The following is a 20,734-nucleotide window of genomic DNA, read 5'->3' on the forward strand; positions in this document are numbered from 1 at the left end:
AGCCCCCCACGGCAGCGCAATGTGCAGCGCTGCTACGGGGGGCTCCTTTCCTGCAGGCCCCCGAATCCAAGATGGCGACGGGGGCCTTCGGGGGCCTGCAGAAGCTGGCTTCCTCAGTGCCTGCAGAGCGCAGGCAGGAGGAAGCTTTCTGAAGTGCCTGTGACAGATTGCTGATCTGTCACAGTGATCTGTGATGTGACAGATCAGCGATCTGTCACAGGACAGTGATGTCCCACCTGGGATTATTTAATAAAGTAAAGAAGAAAATAAAAAAAAATGTTAAAATAAATTTAAAAAAATCGCCAAATAAATTAGAAAAAAAAAATATATATTCCCCCAAATAAATCCATTTTTTAGAAATAAAAAAAAACAATAAAAGTACACATTAGGTATTGCCGCGTCCGTAACGACCCGCCCTATAAAACTGTCCCATTAGTTAACCCCTTTAGCGAACCCCATAAAAAACGAAGCAAAAAATGATTTATCATACCACCAAACAAAAAGTGTAATAACGCCCGATCAAAAAGACGCATATAAATATCCATTGTACCGCTGAAAACGTCATCTAGTCCCGCAAAAAACGAGCCGCCACACAGCATCATCAGCGAAAAAATAGTTATAGCTCTAAGAATAAAGCGATGCAAAATAATTGTTTTTTCTATAAAATAGTTTTCATTGCATAAAACCGACAAAACATAAAAAAACGACCTAAATGATGTATCGCTGTAACCGTACTGACCCGAAGAATAAAACCGCATTATCAATTTTACCGCACGCGGAACGGTGTAAACGCACCCCCCCAAAAGAAATTCATGAAACGCTGGTTTTTGTTCATTCTGCGTCCCAAAAATCGGAATAAAAAGTGATTAAAAAAAAAGGTCACGTGCCCGAAAATGGTACCAATAAAAACGTCAACTCGTCCCGCAAAAAATAAGACCTCACATGACTCGGTGGGTCAAAATACGGAAAAATTATAGCTCTCAATATGTGGTGATGCAAAAACTATTTTTACAATAAAAAGCGTCTTTTAGCGTGTGACAGCTGCCAAACATAAAAACTGCCATAAATAGTAAATCAAACCCCCCGTTATCACCCCCTTAGTTAGGGAAAAATAATAAAATAAAAAGTATTTATTTCCATTTTTCCATTAGGGCTAGGGTTAGGGCTGAGATTAGGGTTAGGGGTGTGTTGGGGTTCGGGTTGGAGTTAGAATTGGGGGTTTCCACTGTTTGGGCACATCAGGGGCTCTCCAAATGCAACATGGCGTCTGATCTCAATTCCAGCCAATTCTGAGTTGAAAAAGTCAAATGGTGCTCCTTCCCTTCCAAGCTCTGCCATGCTCCCAAACAGTGTTTTACCCCCACATGTAGGGTATCAGCCTACTCAGGACAAATTGCAAAACAATTTTTGGGTCCAATTTCTCCTGTTACCCTTAGGAAAATAAAAAATTGGGGGCAAAAATATCATTTTTGTGGAAAAAAATGATTTTTTTTATTTTCACGTCCGAGCGTTATAAACTTCTGTGAAGCACTTGGGGGTTCAAAGTGCTCACCACACATCTAGATAAGTTCCGTGGGTGGCCTAGTGGCAAAAATGGGGTCACTTGTGGGGAATTTCAATAGTTTAGGTACATCAGGGGCTCTCAAAACGCACATGACACCCGCAGACCATTCCATCAAAGTCTGCATTCCAAAATGTCACTGCTTCCCTTCCGAGCCCCGACGTGTGTCCATACAATAGTTTTCTCCCACATATGGGGTGTCAGCGTACTCAGGACAAATTGGACAACAACTTTTGGGGTTCAATTTCTCCTGTTACCCTTGGGAAAATAAAAAAATTGGGGACTAATTGATCATGTTTGTGGAAAAAATACGAATTTTTTTTATTTTCACACCCGGGCGTTATAAACTTCTCTGAAGCACTGGGGGGTTCAAAGTGCTCACCATACATCTAGATAAGTTCCTTGGGGGGTCTAGTTTACAAAATGGTGTCATTTGTGGGGGTTTTCACTGTTTAGGTACATCAGGGGTTTTCCAATCACGACATGGTGTCCGATCTCAATTCCAGCCAAAAACGTCAAATGGCGCTGCTTCCCTTCCGAGCTCTGCCATGCGCCCAAATAGTGGTTTACCCCCACATGTGGGGTATCGGCGTACTCAGGACAAATTGCACAATAACTTTTAGGGTCCTGTTACCCTTGGAAAAATAAGAATTGAGGGTGAAAAAAATCATTTTTGTGGAAAAAATATGATTTTTTAATTGTACGGCTTTATGTTATAAACTTCTGTAAAGCCCTTGTGGGTTCAAAGTTCTCACCACATATCTAGATAAGTTCCTTGGGGGGTCTAGTTTCCAAAATGGGGTCACTTGTAGGGGGTTTCCACTGTTTAGGTACATCAGGGACTCTCCAAACGTTACATGGCGTCCTATCTGAATTCCAGCCAATTTTGCATTGAAAAAGTCAAACGGCGCTCCTTCCATTCTGAGCTCTGCCATGCGCCGAAACAGTCGTCCCCCCGTCCTCCCCCCCCCCCCCCCACATATCAGGTATCAGCGTACTCAGGACAAATTGCACAATAACTTTTGCAGTCCAATTTCTCCTGTTACCCTTGGTAAAATAAAAAAAATTGAACCTGAAGTAGTTTTTTTGTGAAAAAAAGTTAGATGTTCACTTTTTTTTTTTAAATATTCAAAAAAAAATCCTGTGATGCACCTAAAGGGTTAATAAACTTCTTGAATGTGGTTTTGAGCACCTTAAGGGGTGCAGTTTTTAGAATGGTGTCACTTTTGGGTATTTTCTATCATATAGACCCCTCAAAGTGACCCCAAATGTGATGTGGTCCTAAAAATAAAATGGTGTTGTAAAAATGAGAAATCACTGGTCTACTTTTAACCCTTATAACTTCCTAACAAACAAAAATGTTGGTTCCAAAATTGTGCTGATGTCAAGTAAACATGTGGGAAATGTTTTATCAAGTTTTTTGTGTGCTGTATCTCTGTGATTTAAGGGCATAAAAATTCAAAGTTGGAAAATTGTGAAATTTTCACAATTTTTCGCCAAATTTCCATTTTTCCCACAAATAAACGCAAGTTATTTGAATGAAATTTTACCACTAACATGAAGTACAATATGTCACGAGAAAACAATGTCAGAATCACCGGGATCCATGGAAGCGTTCCAGAGTTACGACCTCATAAAGGTACAGTGGTCAGAATTGTAAAAATTGGCCCGGTCATGAACGTGCAAACCACCCTTGGGGGTGAAGGGGTTAAAGGAACTGCTGCCCAAGAGAGAATTTTTTTCTGTCCGCCAGAAATGATTTCAGGGTTACATTTCCGGCTGACTTCATTCCTCCGGCAATGCGCACTATAAAAATGCGGATCCTGCAGCAAAAAAAAAACGTTGCATGGTCCGTCCAGGCATCTCGGCGGACGCAAAAAAATTGACGGATCCGCAAAAAAACGGATGGCCATCCGTCAAGATCCGCCGCTAATGCAAATCAATGGGGAAAAAAACGGATCCGACAAAAAAATGGCGGATCCGTTTTTTTCCAAAAACGGCGGATTTTGACTGATGGTCAAAAACGGAAGTGTGAAACAGTCCATACGGATATGCAATTATGTATAAGAAGCAAATAACATTGATGCAATAAAGAGAGAGCATGTATTTACAGAAGGTACAATTGAAAGGGAACACTTGTAGTGGGAAACTGGAACACCGGATCACTCCATCGTCAGCTCCTCTGTCTCCATGCACAATGGCTACTGCACAGAGTGCTCACAATGCTCGCCCATAGTCCGCACTCTCTGGAGCTGCTTTTGCAGGAATGCACACAATAAGGCTGCCGCTATAACCATGTAGAAATAGAAAAAAAATGTACAATACGAAAAAGGAATCAATTTCATGATATTGTTGCTCAGTAAATATCTAAAAATAGATGCCCGATGAGCAGGCACACAAATTTAAATAGTCATTTTGTTAAATGCATAGCTTTGCTACATGTTTATTCTGTTTTCATTGTTAATGCAGGCCAGATCCATACTGAAATAGGAGATTAATGATGGTGTGTCCTCAAATACACTCTTGAGGTCTTGTCCTGACAACTCTCAAGGAGCCCAATACATGGAGCCAAAAGTGTTCTGGAGTAGATGAGCCTCATCAGCTGTGTGCTCTGGGGGGGGGGGGGGGCGCGTTGGGTTTGTAACTTAGATATTTAGGCCATGTGCACACACTGCACTACAGCGCTGGAATATGATTAGTAATGTCTTTATCAGACCCTGTATGTAAGGAGATATTCTTCTCCCCAGGAAGCATTGCCTCTATCTACCAGGTCTGATGCAGCATGCCTCAATACCTCTGCCTCCAGGTGAAATAGGAGACATGCAGAAATACAATATTGGCCCTACTATGGCTCTATGCAACCTGTGATTTTAACCCATTCATGAGGAAAAACAAAAGTGTGTGTTTTTTTTTTTTTTTTTTAATTTTTTTTTTGTTTTTTTTTCATTCTACGTACTGCACAAAGTGTTAACTTTTCATCTGGTGTTTGATTATAGTGATAACAAATTTCTATAACTAATGATTTAAACTACCATATTTTTTACGTTTCGCCATCAAGTTGGCTGTAATTTTGTTAGTTTCCGTACATTATGATATTCACAGGACATGAAGGTGTTATTTTGAATGGGAGCCTGTTGTCAAGAGAACCTCTTGATGCCCCTTAACTAATACAGGATAGTATAGAATACACTCCAATAATATAAGACCTACAGGGGTTGGACAAAATAATGGAAACACCTAACGTTTTGGCATCATAATCTTCGAATATGTTATAAACATGCAAACCGTGACATATGGTAATGTTTTGTAGTTGATTATTTGTGTTATGTGATGTGTATGTAAATTAACTGTTTTGCAGAATTATAAGAACATTGATGAAAACCTGATACCAATGGCACACCTCTCTGATTTTCAAAGAGGCCACTTTGTTGGTGCTCGTATGGCAGGCGCTAGTGTAACAAAGTGCCCGAATGCTTGACTTGTCAAGAGGTACTGTCTTCAAAGTAATGACTGCGTTTGAAAGAGAAGGCAAAACGTCCACCGCAAAGCACAGGTCCGGCCGAAAGTCGAAGTTGACTGAGAGAGACTGTCGGACTCTTAAGCGAATTGTGAGAGAGGATCGCAAGACCACGGCTCCGAAAATCACTGCTGAGCTCAATTAACACCTACAGAACCCAGTTTCCACGAAAACTGTTCGTCGGGAACTGCACAAATCTGGATTCTACGGAAGAACTGTAATTCGAAAACCACTGCTCTCAATGTCAAATGTTTCCAAGCGTTTAGAGTGGTGTAGAAACCTCCAGAATTGGTCCCTCGGGCATGTGATATTCTCAGACGAATCATCGTTTATCCTATTTCCGACCTCCGGCCGAGTGTACGTTTGGAGACAGCCGAAAGAAGCATTCCATCCAGACTGCCTTCTCTCAACCGTAAAACATGGCGGAGGTTCTGTGTTGATCTTGGGTGCTATTTCATGGAGATCCGCCGGGCCACTGATATCCCTTCATGGAAGAACATCCGCCATTATTTAGGCATTTCGGGCGACCAAGTGCATCCTATGGTTCAAGCACTGTTCCTGAAAGATGGCGTTCCCCTCTGGGATGATAATGCACCAATTCATACAGCTAGAATCGTTAAAGCATGGCACGAGGAACATTATAATGAAGTTGAGCATCTCATCTGGCCCCCACAATCCCCAGACCTCAACATTATTGAGCATTTATGTCCGATTTTAGAGATTCAAGTTTGACGTCGATTTCCGCCGCCATCGTCGCTCAAAGAACTGGAGGGTGTTTTAACTGAAGAATGGGCTACAATTCCTTTGGAAACAATTCACACCTTGTATGAATCCATACCTTGGAGAATTGAGGCTGTAATTGCCGCAAAAGGTGGGCCTACACCATATTAAATTAACTATTGTTGATGTTTCCAGGTGTTGCCATTATTTTGTCCAACCCCTGTACATATGTCACAGACTGGAGTACTTCATGTGGCTACAGTCCGGATGCAAAACTTCATTAATATAACTGATGACAATGAGAACAAAGAATATAAAGGTTTGTCAGAGATTCAAGAGAAATTGCAACTTGTGTTAGGAGGGGTCATCTAAAATGAGATTCGGTTCATGTAATATAAACAATCAAGGTCACAGATAATGTGATCTTCTGGATTTCTGATTGTGTGACCATACTTTTTTTTTTTTTTTTTTCTTCATAGGTCGGCAGTAGTGAGACTTTAATAATGTATGGTTCTGTCATCAGCATTGTATCAAGGAAAGCTTCTTTCCCAACCACTAAAAGGAAGGTGCCATAAAACAAAAAAAAAAAAAAATTGAAAAAATGTCAAGTATTGATGTTTTAACACTTTTAAGAATATTTAAGTAAAATCTGAAAAATTATTTAAACAGGTTTGGCATTTTCACTTTTAAACAATAGTGGGAGCAGGTGCAGAAAAATTTGCCATGAAATCCTAGTGTACTACTAGCTCACATTACATTTGCAGTAAATGTGGGAGGGATCTGCTCACATGTATGATATGTCACCCCTTCTGTGTGTTTGCAAAAAGTTAAAGGATGAAGCTTAGGATCAGAGTGCAGAGCCATTTTGTTGATGATTGCAAAATGATACTGGCTGGTAGACAGTCAACGAGGATAGCCGGCAGCATCTATTTTGTCGGTGCGGCTCCTTGTATCATAAGGTGGGACTAGATACCTGAAGTGTATCACGTGTGCGATTTATATGCTTGGGATAACATGCTCTAGGATAAAATACACTTTGCCCTGTATTTAATCACGATTGGATTAGATGCCCACTATATGATGTATGTAATATGTGACCTTGCTCTGTCCACTTGTATGGGCCTAGTAGTTTAATGTGTGCCCCTGCTCTGTCCACTATATTGCTACTCCCGTAGAAAGAGGGAGTGCGGTCACACATTACTCCACTTCTCACTGCTCTATAGATGTCCTATAGATATATAATTTCATATAACACCAACATATTCCCCTCCGGTTTACAATTCAGCAGTTCATATACAACAGTCATAAGTAACAAAGATAATACAATAGTTAAAGCAAAGATAATGACGGCTCTGCTCATAAGTGCTTACAATCTACAATGAGGTGGGGGAGACACAAAGCATCGGGGCTTATTTACAATGATGGTCCAGCCATCTTAAGGAAATGAGGGATAGATAAAGGCTGCATGAGCTGGCCACCAGCCAATATTTAGGGTGCAATGGAGTATGATGGAGAACTATGTTCAGAGAAGTAGAGAAAAGACTGTATATGTAAGGACTTCAATTAGGGAACGTGATGGGCTGCCCTAAAACGATGCGTTTTTAGGGAGTGCCTAAAACTTTATAAGTTGTGGTTCGTCCTAATTTCTTTGGGCAGAGCATTTCAGAAGATTGGTGCCACTCTGGAGAAGTCTTGGAGCCGGGAGTGGGAGGTACGGATTAGTGTTGTGGTTTGTTGAGTCGCTTGCGAAGTATAACGATTGGGTAGGCTATTAAACAGAAATGAGGGAAGAGACGTAGCAGGGTGTCACAATGTGGAAAGCTTTGTGGGTGAGGACAAGCAGTTTAAATTGGATCCTATAATGTATTAGCAGCCTTGGTAATGACTGGCGAAGAGTGGATGTGTCCGAGTACCAATTAGCCAGATTGATGACCCTGGATGCATTAAGGATGGACTGGAGAGGGGGATGCCAACTAATAGAGAATTACAGTAGTCAAGGTGGGAGTGGATTAAGGCAAAAGTGAGCGATTTTGTTTCCACGCTGAGAAAGGGGCGAATTCTGGAGATGTTCTTTATGTGCAAGTGGCAAGAGTGGACAAGATTGACACCAATCTTTCCTTCACCTCCTGTATACGAACATAACACCCAGACTGCGAGCCTGCTGCCTAAGTGTTATTGTGGTGCCACACACGGAGAGGGAGATGTCAGATTTAAGGAGGTGAGTAGATGCCGGGAACAGAAGAAGTTCAGTTTTGGAAAAGTTGAGTTTCAGATGGCGTGTACATGATGTTGGAAACTGCTGCCAGTCAATGGTGTTCTGTAGTACATCAGGGGTAAGGTCAGGGGATAATGTGTATAGTTGTGTGTCATTATAAAGATGGTACTGAAAGCCAAATTTTCTGATGGTCTGTTCAATTGGGGCCATGTAGTGAGAGAAGTGAAGAGGGCTAAGGACTGAAGTGGAGTCAGCAAATGATACACTGAAGGAGCAGTCAGAAAGATAGGAAGAGAACCAGGAGATGGCAGTGTTCTTTTTGCCTATTGATTGGGGGATAGAGAGTAGGAGGTGGTGGTCAAGAATGAGCAGATAGTGGTCACCGTTACATTTTGCTGTCAAAGGGTCATTTGTCACTTTGAGTGCAGTTTCTGTGGAATGTAGTAGGCAAAAGGCAGACTGTGATGGATCTAGGAGAGAGTGAGTGAACAGGTAATGGGTGAGGTGACAGAAGACCAGGCGCTCCAAGAGTTTAGTGATGAAAGGGAGATTTGAGACTGGCCTGTAGTTATTTGTGCAGAAACTTCTGTGACGGGGTCAAATGTGGGGAGGGATGGGGGTCTTGGCACTTGGTGGTTGGGAGCTGATTTCTAGGTAGGAGATTGAACACAGTCGGCAAATACCATATCAAAGGTGTTACCGACTTTGTGTGTCTCAGAGGTTGAGAGCTGTGAGAAGCCAAGAGAGAAGTGGTTAGAGATAGAAGCTGGGATGCAGATGGGGAGGTAGGGTTGTTTATGGGGATGTTTAAGTCCCCCAGGATACGGGTTGGTAATTCGGAGGACAGCCAGGCAGAAAAATGGTCAAGGAACTGGGTGGTTGAGCTTGGGGGACGGTATATGACCGCTACTCTGAGGGAGAGGGGATGGAAGAGCCTTATTGTGTGGACCTCAAAAGAAGGGAAACGGATTGATAGAAATGGGGGGGATGACCTGGAACATGCATTGTGGCAACAGGAGTATGCCAACTCCAACACGAAGTCTGTTTGCGGGTCTCTGGAAAGGGAAAAATTTAAGCCACCGTGAGAAATAGCAGCTGGGGAGACAGTGTCAGAATCATGAATCCAGGTTTCAGTGAGGGGCAAAAGATTAAGAAAGTTGTGTAGGAAAGGAAGCTTGTTGCATATAAACTGTGGATTCCAGAGTGCACAATTAAAAGAAGTAGGATGGCATACAACTAATGTTAATAAAGTTAGTAAGGTTTCGATGTGAGGTAGGGGAGGGGTTGAAGTTGTCGTAGGGTGGACCGGGTTGGGAGAGTGATCCTCTGACATTTTAAGTAGCATTAATAGGAGAGTAAATAGTTCTTGGATTTGTGGCATGGTTTATAGTGCAATATCTTTGGGCAAGATAGACTGAGATTTTTCAGGAGAGTGAAAAGTGCATGGGAGCTGTACATGCGAGAGGAAAGGAGAAAGGGGCTGATGTGGATGAGTGGTGATGGAGGGGGCATGGGTGGTGAATGTGGATAGCAAAAGCACACAGGAAGATAGACTTCGAAATAACGCTCATGGTTAAAAGGGAGTGCAATGTTTGGGTTACCTGTCTAATGCCCTGACTAAATGTCATTGAATGAACTGCCGCTTCTGGATACTTGGCTGCAAGGATACTTTGCTTAAGAGGTCAAGTGTATAAAGTCCACACACTTGCACACCATAGGATGCTTCTAGATTTATAGGCTGACTAGAGTCAAGTGAGTGGGATTGTGGGAGCTGGTTTAGGGTAAATGAACAACTGGTCATCACAGCATTGGGTGGATAGATGATCAAAGAGCCTGGCCTAACACTATACCTGACTACATCTACGTATAATAAACTCGCAACCATTATTAACTTTCTTGTGGCACTAAAGGGTGTTTAGCCTTGTTTACCCTAACAAATCTGCAAGGAGTTTGTATGCTCTCCCCATGTTTGCATGGGTTTCCTCCGAGTACTCCAGTTTCCTCCCCCACTATAAAAGACATAGTGATAGGGAATTTAGACTGAGCCCCATCGGGGACAGCGATGATAATGTGTGCCAACTGTAAAGCGCTGCGCAATGTTAGTGCTATGTAAAAAATTAATACTGTATATACTCGTGTATAAGCCGACCCCTGTATAAGCCGAAACCTCTAATTTTGCCACAAAAAACTGGGAAAACTTATTGACTCACATATAAGCCTAGGGTGGAAAATACAGCAGCTACTGGTAAATTTCAAAAATAAAAATAGATACCAATACAAATAAAATTAATTGAGACATCAGTAGGTTAAATGTCTTGAATATCCATATTGAATCAGGAGCCCCATATAATGCTCCATACAGTTCATGATGACCCCATAAGATGCTCCATACAAAATACACCCCATATAATGCTGCACAAAGGTTAATAATGCCCATATAAGATGCTCCATATAATGCTCCATAAAGGTTATGGCCCCAATAAGATGCTCCATGGATATGCCCCAATAAGATGCTCCATGGATATGCCCCAATAAGATGCTCCATGGATATGCCCCCATAAGATGCTCCATGGATATGCCCCCATAAGATGCTGCATAGATTATGCCCCCATAAGATGCTCCATAGATTATGCCCCCTGTGATGTAGTGACCCCTGTGACATTAGGGGGGTGCTGTATGGGCTTCCCGGGACATGCATGCAGGCGTTTCCTTTATTGTGATGGGGAAATGGTGAGCGGCAGGGTTGTGAATGGCCGATATGTATCACAAGGGTGGGTGCCTTGTGATGGAAGCTGGAACATGTGTTGATCAGCAGAGGTACTGCTGAGGGTTTTCTGCAGTGTAATAGGGAGAGCTTCCAGGTGGATGGTGAGATGGGTGGGACCAGTCACCTACAAACCCACCCAGGGAGATGTGTCTGAATTCTTAAAGTATGTGTGTGTATGGTTGGGTGTCTGAAAGGACCTGCGATGAGGTCATAGCCATGTGATCTGGTGGGCGTGGCTATGGACCATATAAGGTGACCAGGGTAGGTCAAATGGGGGAGAGTGTGTACCTGAATGGTTCAGGGTGGAAGGTCCTGGAGGGTCTAGGTGTTGGAAGGTGTGCTGCCTTCCTGAATAGCACCTGTTGAGGCCAGTGTGTTGGGAGTCCCTGTGAGTAGGGACGGATCCCTGAATAGCACCCGGTGAAGCGTGAGTGTTGGACGGTCTTAGGAGAGGACGGACATCCTGAATAGCACCTGCTGAGGCCCTCGACCTGGTGAGGTCAGTGTGTTGGGAGACCTAAGGAGTAGGGTCGGATCCCTGAACAGCACCCGGACAGGCCATGTGTGTTTGCAGAGTCAGTGATGGCACTGCATTGGGGGAGCTACTGTCCGTCTGTGGATCTGGACTGTCAGGTGGCCTGGTGGGCAAGACGTTATCCTTGACAGTGATCCCAGTTCGGCAGCTTCCCTGGGAGAGAGGACTGACAAGGCGTCGGCATCTGGAGCCGGAGCTCCTGCGAGGTAACCACGGACATGAGGATATGACTGTTGGTGCCTGTTGTGTTCTATGAACATTAATGAACTGTATGGCGTGCGGTCGCCCACGGTAACTGGACAGTGAGGAGGTCCAGCGTGTTTAGGCGCTGCAAGGAAAAGCCATATGTTGAAATGTTATGAACTATGTGTAAGCCTGTGAAGTATAACATGGCTTACGGTGCGGTTATTATGATGCCATAATAAACTGCATTGGACTGTTTTAAGTGAAAAGTGTTCCTGTGTGACGTGAATGCGCTGCCAAGTGAGTGTCCCCCAATACACTCAGTGAGCGCTACCTTACACCCCATATGCTGTTCCATAGAATATGCCCCCATATGCTGCCCCCACAAGATGCTCCATATATTATGACCACATATGCTGCTGCAAAAAAAGCCATACTCTCCTCTCCTGCTCAGGACCCGGCACCTGAGATATTCACCGCTGTCTGCCGCTTTGTGTCAGTGACTGTTCAGCCAGCAGAGGGCGCAGCGCGCACTAACCATGTCACCGCGCTCCCTGCTGCCTAAATGTCACTGACCGGACTCAGCAGAGCAGACAGCGGTGAGCAGCGATGGACCAGTGACAGGTGAATATACTTACCCCTCCTGGTGCGGTCTCTGCAGCCCCGCTTCTCCACGGTCTCCCTTCCTGCCTTCAGTGGTCACGTGATGCCGCTCATTACACTCATGAATATGTGCATATTCATGAGTTTAATGAGCGGTACCACGTGACCGCTGAAGGCAGGAAGGGAGACCTTGGAGAAGCAGGGGGCTGCAGAGACCGCGCCACGGGGGGTAAGTATGATCTCTGACACCCCCACTCCCCCACCGACCCCCAGGTATGACTCGTGTATAAGCCTAGAGGGGGACTTTCAGCCCAAAAAAATGGGCTGAAAATCTCGGCTTATACACGAGTATATACGGTATTATTACCGTAATAAATTTAAAAAAAAAAACTGGGGTCCCCTTTAGTTCTGTTAACTAGCTAAGGTAAAGCAGACAGTTGAAGACTTACATTATCAGGCTAGGAAGGTCCATGGTTATTGACCCCTTCCCAGACTAAAAATGCAAGCCTGCAGCCGTCCCAGAATTGGCACATTACATTAGATGTGTCAAATCTTCAGAGAACAAAGCTCCATAGGCTGTAGCAGCAGCCACTCCGGGTCCGTCTGAGCGCCACGAGACCCGTGAGCGGTGATGTCATCAAGGTTGCAGAGTCCTCTGTATAGGTGCCCCACAGTATAATGGGGCCCATATGTTCAATGCATAGAAAACAAACACTTCTATTCACCTTTCCTTCACTCCTATGCAGCGTGTCATGTTCGTTTTATTCTGTGGGTTGTTGTAAGAATGATTGTGCCAAATTTCTATCCTTTTTTTTTTTGTTACTACTTTTTCGCAATGAAAAGTCTTGTCCAGGGAACCTGCCAGGTTGTACATGAAGTCTGATCTGGGCAGCATGGTATGGAGAAGGAGCTGAGCAGAATGACCAGAATGGTGACCAGTCTGCAAACCATGTCCTATGAGGAAAGGTTGCAGGATTTGGGAATGTTTAGCTTGCAGAAGAGAAGACTAAGAGGAGACTTAATAGCTGTCTACAAATATCTCAAGGGCTGTCACATTGTAGAAGGATCATCTTTATTCTCATTTGCACAAGGAAAGACTAGAAGCAATGGGATGAAACTGAACGAGAGGAGACACAGATTAGATATTAGAAAAAACTTTTTGACAGAGTGATCAATGAATGGAACAGGCGGCCACGAGAAGTGGTGAGTTCTCCTTCAGTGGAAGTCTTCAAACAGAGGCTGGACAGACATCTGTCTGGGATGATTTAGCGAATCCTGCTTTGAGCAGGGGGTTGGACCAGATGACCTAGGAGGTCCCTTCCAACTCTACGATTCTATGATTCTATATAGGTTTGTTGGAAAAGGTTCAGTGTAAGTCTAGGGCAGAGAAGATGTTGCGGCCAAAGTTCACTAGGTGTCGTTGCTACTTCACAGAACAATACCCTGAAGGGTACTGTGATCTCAACAAGAAAGTTGCATAAAAAGTTAAAGCACAACAGATATTATGATTGTGTTTTTTTTTTTCTTTTTTTTTGTAGCTTGCTGGATACAATCACAGTACCCTCAAGTCACAATATGACTTCATTCACTTTTCTTTCATTGCAGTATAGCGACATCCAGTAACCTTTGTGTTGAGGCCAAAGTTGCACAAGCATACAGCGAAGACTGTATGCATACCAGTACAGGGGGCGGACCTGTTCAGCCACTGACAAACACCAGGGATTTCAACGTTTTACAGAAACTATTTCAACAAAAGTTTTACAGAAACTAGTCTCCCAAAAATGTATATCAATTTAATCATCAGCTACTCCTGCTTTGTACCAGTCTGCCTGCAGATCAATCAGCATAACATGTTCACTTTTTTAAATTTAAGTTTTTTTTGTTTTGTGTATTGAGACACTTGAGTCTCTGTCTCTCTCACACTCTCTTTTGCGCGCTCTCTCTCTCGTCACCTACGAAAAGCAAAGTTAAGCAACTTTCTAAAGAGACTTCATTACAGCACACAGTTAACCTTCAGGTAGATAAACACATTTTGTACTGTGCCTGCCCTCATTCATTATAAAGATGAGATGTCCACTTCTTATCTTTATAACCCTTGTAATTCACGTGACAGGAGCTACTGCTCCCCCCTTCCGTCTGGGACATTACATCACATATCGGTGTGCAGCTCCCCCTCTGTAAGGAACCAACTGTTTCCTGATAATAGCAGGGTGCTCGGCCTGCTCCCGGCTATTCCTAGCTGCCCATCCCCTGATATCTCTGAGTCCAAGAACAGGGGGTGTGCTCCCTTCTAGTAGTGGTGATGTCAACTAGAAGATGGATGGATATTTTATAAGCCCATATACTATATAATTGTCTAATTCTGTCTGTCTGTAATGGAAATCCCACCTCGCTGATTGGTCGCTGCCTAACTGCCACGACCTATCAGCGACAGTTGCTTAGTTGTCGTGGCAACACGGCCGCATTGCTTATTGTACAGGCACATTACAGCCGTTAAAGGCATCACTGCTGCGTTGCTCATTACACAGGCACAGTCCTGTACATATTCTGGAGTACAATACATTAGGTAACAGCAGAAAAGTGACTGCAGCTCTGGGTGTAACTGGATTACAATACATTAGGTAAGATCTGAACAGTGACTGCAGCTCTGGCTGTAACAGGAGTATAATACATTAGGTAAGAGCAGAACAGTGACTGCAGCTCTGGGATTAACGGGAGTACAATACATTAGATAACAGCAGAACAGTGACAGCAGCTCTTGGGTGTAACAGGAGTATAATACACTAGATGGTGGCCCGAATCTATTGCATCGGGTATTCTAGAGTCTCTGTTTAAAATAAAAAATAGTTATATACTCACCTTCCAACGACCCCCGGACTCTGTCCCTCCTCTCACCACGCTTCCGGTCCCAGTAATGCTTAGCGATAAGGGCCAGAGATGACGTCACTCTCGCGAGAGCGCGACGTCATCAGCGGTGTTTCGCGCTAAGCATTACTGGGACCGGAAGATGCCGGGAGCGTGGTGAGAGGAGAGAAAGAGTCCGGAGGCCGTCGGGAGGTGAGTATATCACTATTTTTTATTTTAACAGACTCTAGAATACCCGATGCGATCGAATCGGGCCACCATCTAGTGTACCATATGTTTAGTGCACAGTATAAGGCACAGAACATAGGGACCTGGGGAGTTTATACTGTGTCTGACAGATGCTTCAGCTCTACCTCTACTCCCTGTATGACACATGGCAGGTTACATTATGCACTGTCATGGGATGTACAGCAGAGGATCACAGCGAGTTTTTGCATCTTCTTGTTGACTTGACTACTACTAGAAGAGCGCATGCCCCCTGTTCTTGTACTAAATAGAAACATATATCTTCGGGTGGGCAGCTAGGAACAGACTGGATCAGGCCAAGCCCTCTGCTATGATCCGTGAACTGGCTGTTCCTGAGCTGAAAAGTTGCCTAATCGCGGTATAAACAGCAGGCACAAGTCATGAGGTGTGTCGGGCAGATGTCCTATTAGCCTTTTGAATTGTTGGTGTAGGAAATTCCCTTTATAGCCCTCTGCTCAGCTGGCCGTTTTATAAAATGTGATTCTTTTCGTGGAAACGGTTTATTGAGCATAGACATCTCTGGAAATGTTATTTATAGTCTCTACAACCAGACTGTTCTGGATCATCTTTCTTAGAAAACATCGTTACAAAAGGGTCTGTAATGCGATGTAGAAGGCCAACATTACGCTGCCTAGTGGGGTGCACATCACTTGTGTATATGCAGTGCTCACCTATATTTCAGCATGGCGTTCTTACGACAATAGTATAGATTTTAGTATGTTATTGGCTTTAACCAGCCTTTTAATTGATGGAAAATTTGAACAGGTGATCCAACATCCACACAAGTATAGGAATGCTAAAATGTCACTTTATTTGGGCACTTAAAATAAATATATAAAATCCACTAGATCAGGCGCACTATATCCAATGCCTCTTAACCCCCTTTTATGTTCACTGCCTGTGATACTTTGGGTATAAAAAAAAAAAAAATTAGTTTTCTCTTAAGTGACATCAGCTATACGATTAGATATAACTGTATGAATGCTGGAGTCCCACAATAGGATCCTCACCATTATCTGGAATGGAGGTCCTGGAGCTGAATGAAGCTGTGGATGAGCATAAGCACTGCTACTCAGTCTATTGAGCTTTTCTCAGCTGACTTTGTCCTCACTCTTACACCTTTTATATGCAGCAATAGTTTGTAATTAGAAATGAGTTTGTGTAGATTGTGTGAAATAAAAATAATGAATTTATTTTTTATTTTATTTTCAGACGTGGCCTCATCATGGATGAAGAACCTCATCATTCACATTGTGCTTGTTGTGTCAGTCGACGATGCATGATAAGACCAGAGACTGGAATCTCCTGTGATCTGATTGGCTGTCCACACGTTTGTGGTGCAGTCTTTCATTCATGCAAAGCCGATGAACATCGAATGTTGTGTCCCCTCGAAAGAGTACCTTGCCTAAACAGTGGTTTTGGATGTCCTTTCTTCATGACTCGAAATAAACTAGCTGATCATTTGCAAATCTGCCCTGCCAGTGTAGTTTGTTGTACTATGGAATGGAATAGGTGGCCAGTGAGCTACGCAGACAGAAAATCCTATGAAAACTTGAGCAGAGATGTTGATGAAGTAGAGCAGCTAGATATGGCTCTAGCATTGCAAGATCAAAGAATGCTATTGGAGTCTCTCAAAGTGGCCACCATGATGTCTAAAACCACTGAAAAACTTGACGCTCCTGAACAAATATCTGTCCAAATGGAAGAGGACAAGGTGATTACAAATGGTGTATCTGGTGATGAAGATTCCTACAGTGCACTTTATCAAGCAACCATTGAGACAACTAAAAGTTTAGCTGCTGCTCTTGATATCTTAAATAACGCCACCAGAGACATTGCAATACTTAATGGAAGACTACGAGACGCTAGTTGTGCAATGAACAAAAATTTCCAGCTCACGGAGCACAATAATTTACATGATGGCCTGAAAGATAATGAATTTGAGGATGAAGAAAGTCTTGGGGCTGCTGGTGGAATGGCTTGCAGTTCATTGAAGCAAAGGTATCAGAACGGTTCGAGTGACTTCTATCCAGGAACCAATGGTAGCTATGTGGTGGAAAGTGACAATGAGAACGTGAGCCAAGTATCTGTTTTGTGCAATGGTTTTCACGATGAAAGTACCCTTGCTGCTCAGGAAAAAGAAAATAAGTTTGCTATGGGACCTAATGAAAATGGTGCAGGCATCACTTTAGAAAAACTCGACGGCCAATGTAGCGCCTTGTCTTCTGCAGAACAAATCTCCTCTCTTCCATGTATAAATGGTTCTGATGAGCAAATATCTGAAAAAAAGGATGAACAAGGATTACGAAATGTTGCAGTCTTTGGAAGACGTCCTTTCTTGGTTGATACTTATTGGTTTAAAGCTAGAACCGAGAATAAAGCAGTGGACACTTCGGACTTGGAAGTTCCTGAAGACCCGATGGGACTCAATGGTATCGACTTAATTACAGCAGCTTTGCTATTTTGCTTGGGGGACTCACCAGGAGGTAGAGGGATTTCAGATAGTCGGAATGTTGATGGTTATCATGTTGACTTTGGAACACAAACCTTTTCTTTTCCATCTGCAATATTGGCTACAAATACCATGGTTGGGGAGATAGCATCAGCTTCTGCCTGTGATCATGCCAATCCCCAGCTTTCCAATCCTAGTCCCTTTCAGACTCTTGGTCTGGATTTAGTTCTTGAATGTGTTGCGCGATACCAAACTAAACAGAGGTCTATGTTTACATTTGTATGTGGCCAGTTGTTCAGAAGAGATGAGTTTTCTTCTCACTTTAAGAATGTTCATGGTGATATTCACGCAGGTCTAAATGGCTGGATGGAACAGAGATGTCCATTAGCATATTATGGATGTACTTATTCCCAGCGTAGGTTTTGTCCTTCAACACAAGGATCAAAAATTATTCATGATAGACACTTGAAATCATTTGGGGTTCAACCTCATTTACCCAGTGACTTTGAATCTACAAAGACTTCTTCATCAGGACCACCAGTTGATCATTTTAGTAGTTTGCCTTATGAGGTTTTGCAGCACATTGCAGGATTTCTTGATGGTTTTTCTATGTGCCAACTTTCAAGAGTGTCTAGACTGATGAGGGATGTATGTGCCAGTTTATTACAAGCCCGTGGAATGGTGGTTTTGCTGTGGGAAAAGAGACAGTATCCGCATGGAAATTCCTGGCAGATCAAAGAAAAGGTTGGTGTTATGATTTCTCAAAAAAAAAAAATATATATATCCCAAACTCATCGATTCAATGAAGCAATGCCAGAGTGTAAATTTAACAATCATTTAATAGTTGTACACTTTGATAGACCTACACAAAAAAGATGAAATGGTCACTTTTTCATGATCATATAGAAGTCTTAAAGAGAATCTGTCATCAGGATTTCACACCCACCAACTACCTAATCTAGTAATACCTTTACATGGCTAGTCTGTTCCATTGAAAGCATTATAATTAATATGCAAATGTGGGTGTAGATCTGACCTTGATCACTCCAGCTCTATTCCCAGCCCATCACTGCTGCCTCCTGCTTGACTGACCACTCCTTTGCCTGAAGTGACACAGCATATTTGCTGTGTGTTGTGCAGGGAAAAAAAAAAAACGCGTGCTGGACAGGGAATAGAGCTGGGTTGACAAGAGGCTTCAGGTCTACATCCTCATTTGCATGTGAAACCAAATGCTGATTTCTCAGTAACTAAGGCTAGTTTCACACTAGCGTTTGAGCGCAGCGACGGCCTGCGCACGGCCGCCGCTAAGCCCCGCCCCTGCCGTGCCCCCCAGCCGGTAGCTCCGCCCACCGGCGCATGACGCTGCATGCTCCCTGCGTCCCCTATCTTTATCACAGGGGGCGCAGGCCGTGCGCAGTATGCGTTTGGCGGCGCATGCGCCTTTTTGACGGTGCGCCAACGCAACCAAACTGCAGCAGGTTGCGTTTGCCGCAGGTCGGCGCACCGTCAAAAGGACGCATGCGCCGCCAAACGCATACTGCGCACGGCCTGCGCCCCCTGTGATAAAGATAGGGGATGCAGCGTCATGCGCCGGTGGGCGGGGGTGCGGCAGGGGGCGGGGCTTAGCGGCGGCCGTGCGCAGGCCGTCGCTGCGCTCATAAACGCTAGTGTGAAACTAGCCTAAAGGCCCTGTCTCATAGTGGGATCGCTGATGCGTCACCAATTTTGTGACGCAACAGCCATCTCGCCAGCAATCTCGCTACATGTGACACATAGCGGCGACCGGCCCCCCTGCTGGATAAAGCTGATCATGCTCGAATGTCCTGGGCCATTTTTTTAATCGTCGGCATCCCGCTGGCCAGCGTGCATCGCTTTATTTGACACCGAGTGACCTCGGTGGCGACGCAGAACTCAGACGCAGGCTGGAATCATTCAGAATAGCTGCTGTGTGACAACGCACCAGCGATCCTTACCAGGTCGTATCGTCGGGATCGCTGGTGCGTCGCTATGTGAAACGGGACCCTAAGGAATGGACTGGCCATGTAAAGGTATTGCTGGGCTTGCCTTTCAAAAATCAAGATAAAGGTTATAGTTGCTACAAATGGTGTTAGTCCTCATGTACACACAACAACCTTTTCTGAATTTACAGCTATGCCCTTTTAAAAGGGTTTTCCTGTCAGATGAGTATGTTGAACCATGACTGTGTGATGAGCAGACTGGCACTATTTGTGGGTGGGTGGTCACGAGGCTATGCAGCTTACATAATTGCGGTCATGTGCCAACTAGACTTTCAGTCACAGGAGTCTCTTTGGCTTGTGACTGCAAGTATGCAAATCGCATAGTGACTGCAGACTTTTTTTGTTTCTCAGCCTGGATTTCCTGATCCTCAATGGCAAATTTGCATGATTTTGTGTAAGTTTTCTGCTTTGGATCAGATTTGACTAAATCTGTTATCTAACCCCCTGCTAGTCTCTGGCTATCTTGACCCATATGATTTGATGTGGATTTGCTCCTGCTGACGTCCGTGGATTCTTTGAGTTGATGTAGAACGTGTCTGCAGGATTCTAGTTTCTATGGATAACAGATACCACTAAAGGTTTGGGTGGGGGGGGGGGGGGGAGTAAACCACCACCATTGGAGTATTATCCAGAGATATCAAACTTTATTTGAACATATGTTAAAAAAGATAAAAGCCTGCTGATGCCAGATTACATGGGCCAAGGTTACCATGAAGTGCAAACTAGCTTAGATCGAATGCTCAACAAGCAACTATGATTATAGCAATCAATCGATGTAGGCAGTACAAAGAGAAAAATATGAAAATGGATCTCATGAATAGAACTACTAATCGCACAAAACATGATGGTGCAAATAATTATGCTATAAATACCATCATGTTTTGAGCGATTAGTTATTATATTGATATAATATTTTCATATTTTTCTTTGTACTGCCTACATTGATTGCTATATCTGGTAATTGTAGTTGCTTGTTGAGCATTTGATCTAAGCTAGTTTACACTTCATGGTAACCTTGGCCCCTGTAATCTGACATCTAGCAGATTTTTATC

General features: G+C 43.6%; 1 protein-coding gene across 2 annotated transcripts in view; it reads left to right on the forward strand.

Annotated features, from left to right (window-relative positions):
• Positions 1–20,734, forward strand: part of FBXO30 (F-box protein 30) — a 78,311-nt gene that overhangs the window by 52,554 nt on the left and 5,023 nt on the right. For both annotated transcript variants that reach the window (XM_073557507.1, XM_073557506.1), the window contains one exon: positions 16,425–18,408. In XM_073557507.1, coding sequence (XP_073413608.1) covers positions 16,438–18,408 — 1,971 coding nt within the window. In that variant the 5' untranslated portion in view covers positions 16,425–16,437. The remainder of the gene's footprint in view (positions 1–16,424; positions 18,409–20,734) is intronic.

Source organism: Dendrobates tinctorius, unplaced genomic scaffold (genome assembly GCF_039654945.1).
Source record: "Dendrobates tinctorius isolate UK_male_01 unplaced genomic scaffold, ASM3965494v1 ptg000250l, whole genome shotgun sequence".
NCBI classification, from domain to species: Eukaryota; Metazoa; Chordata; class Amphibia; order Anura; family Dendrobatidae; genus Dendrobates; species Dendrobates tinctorius.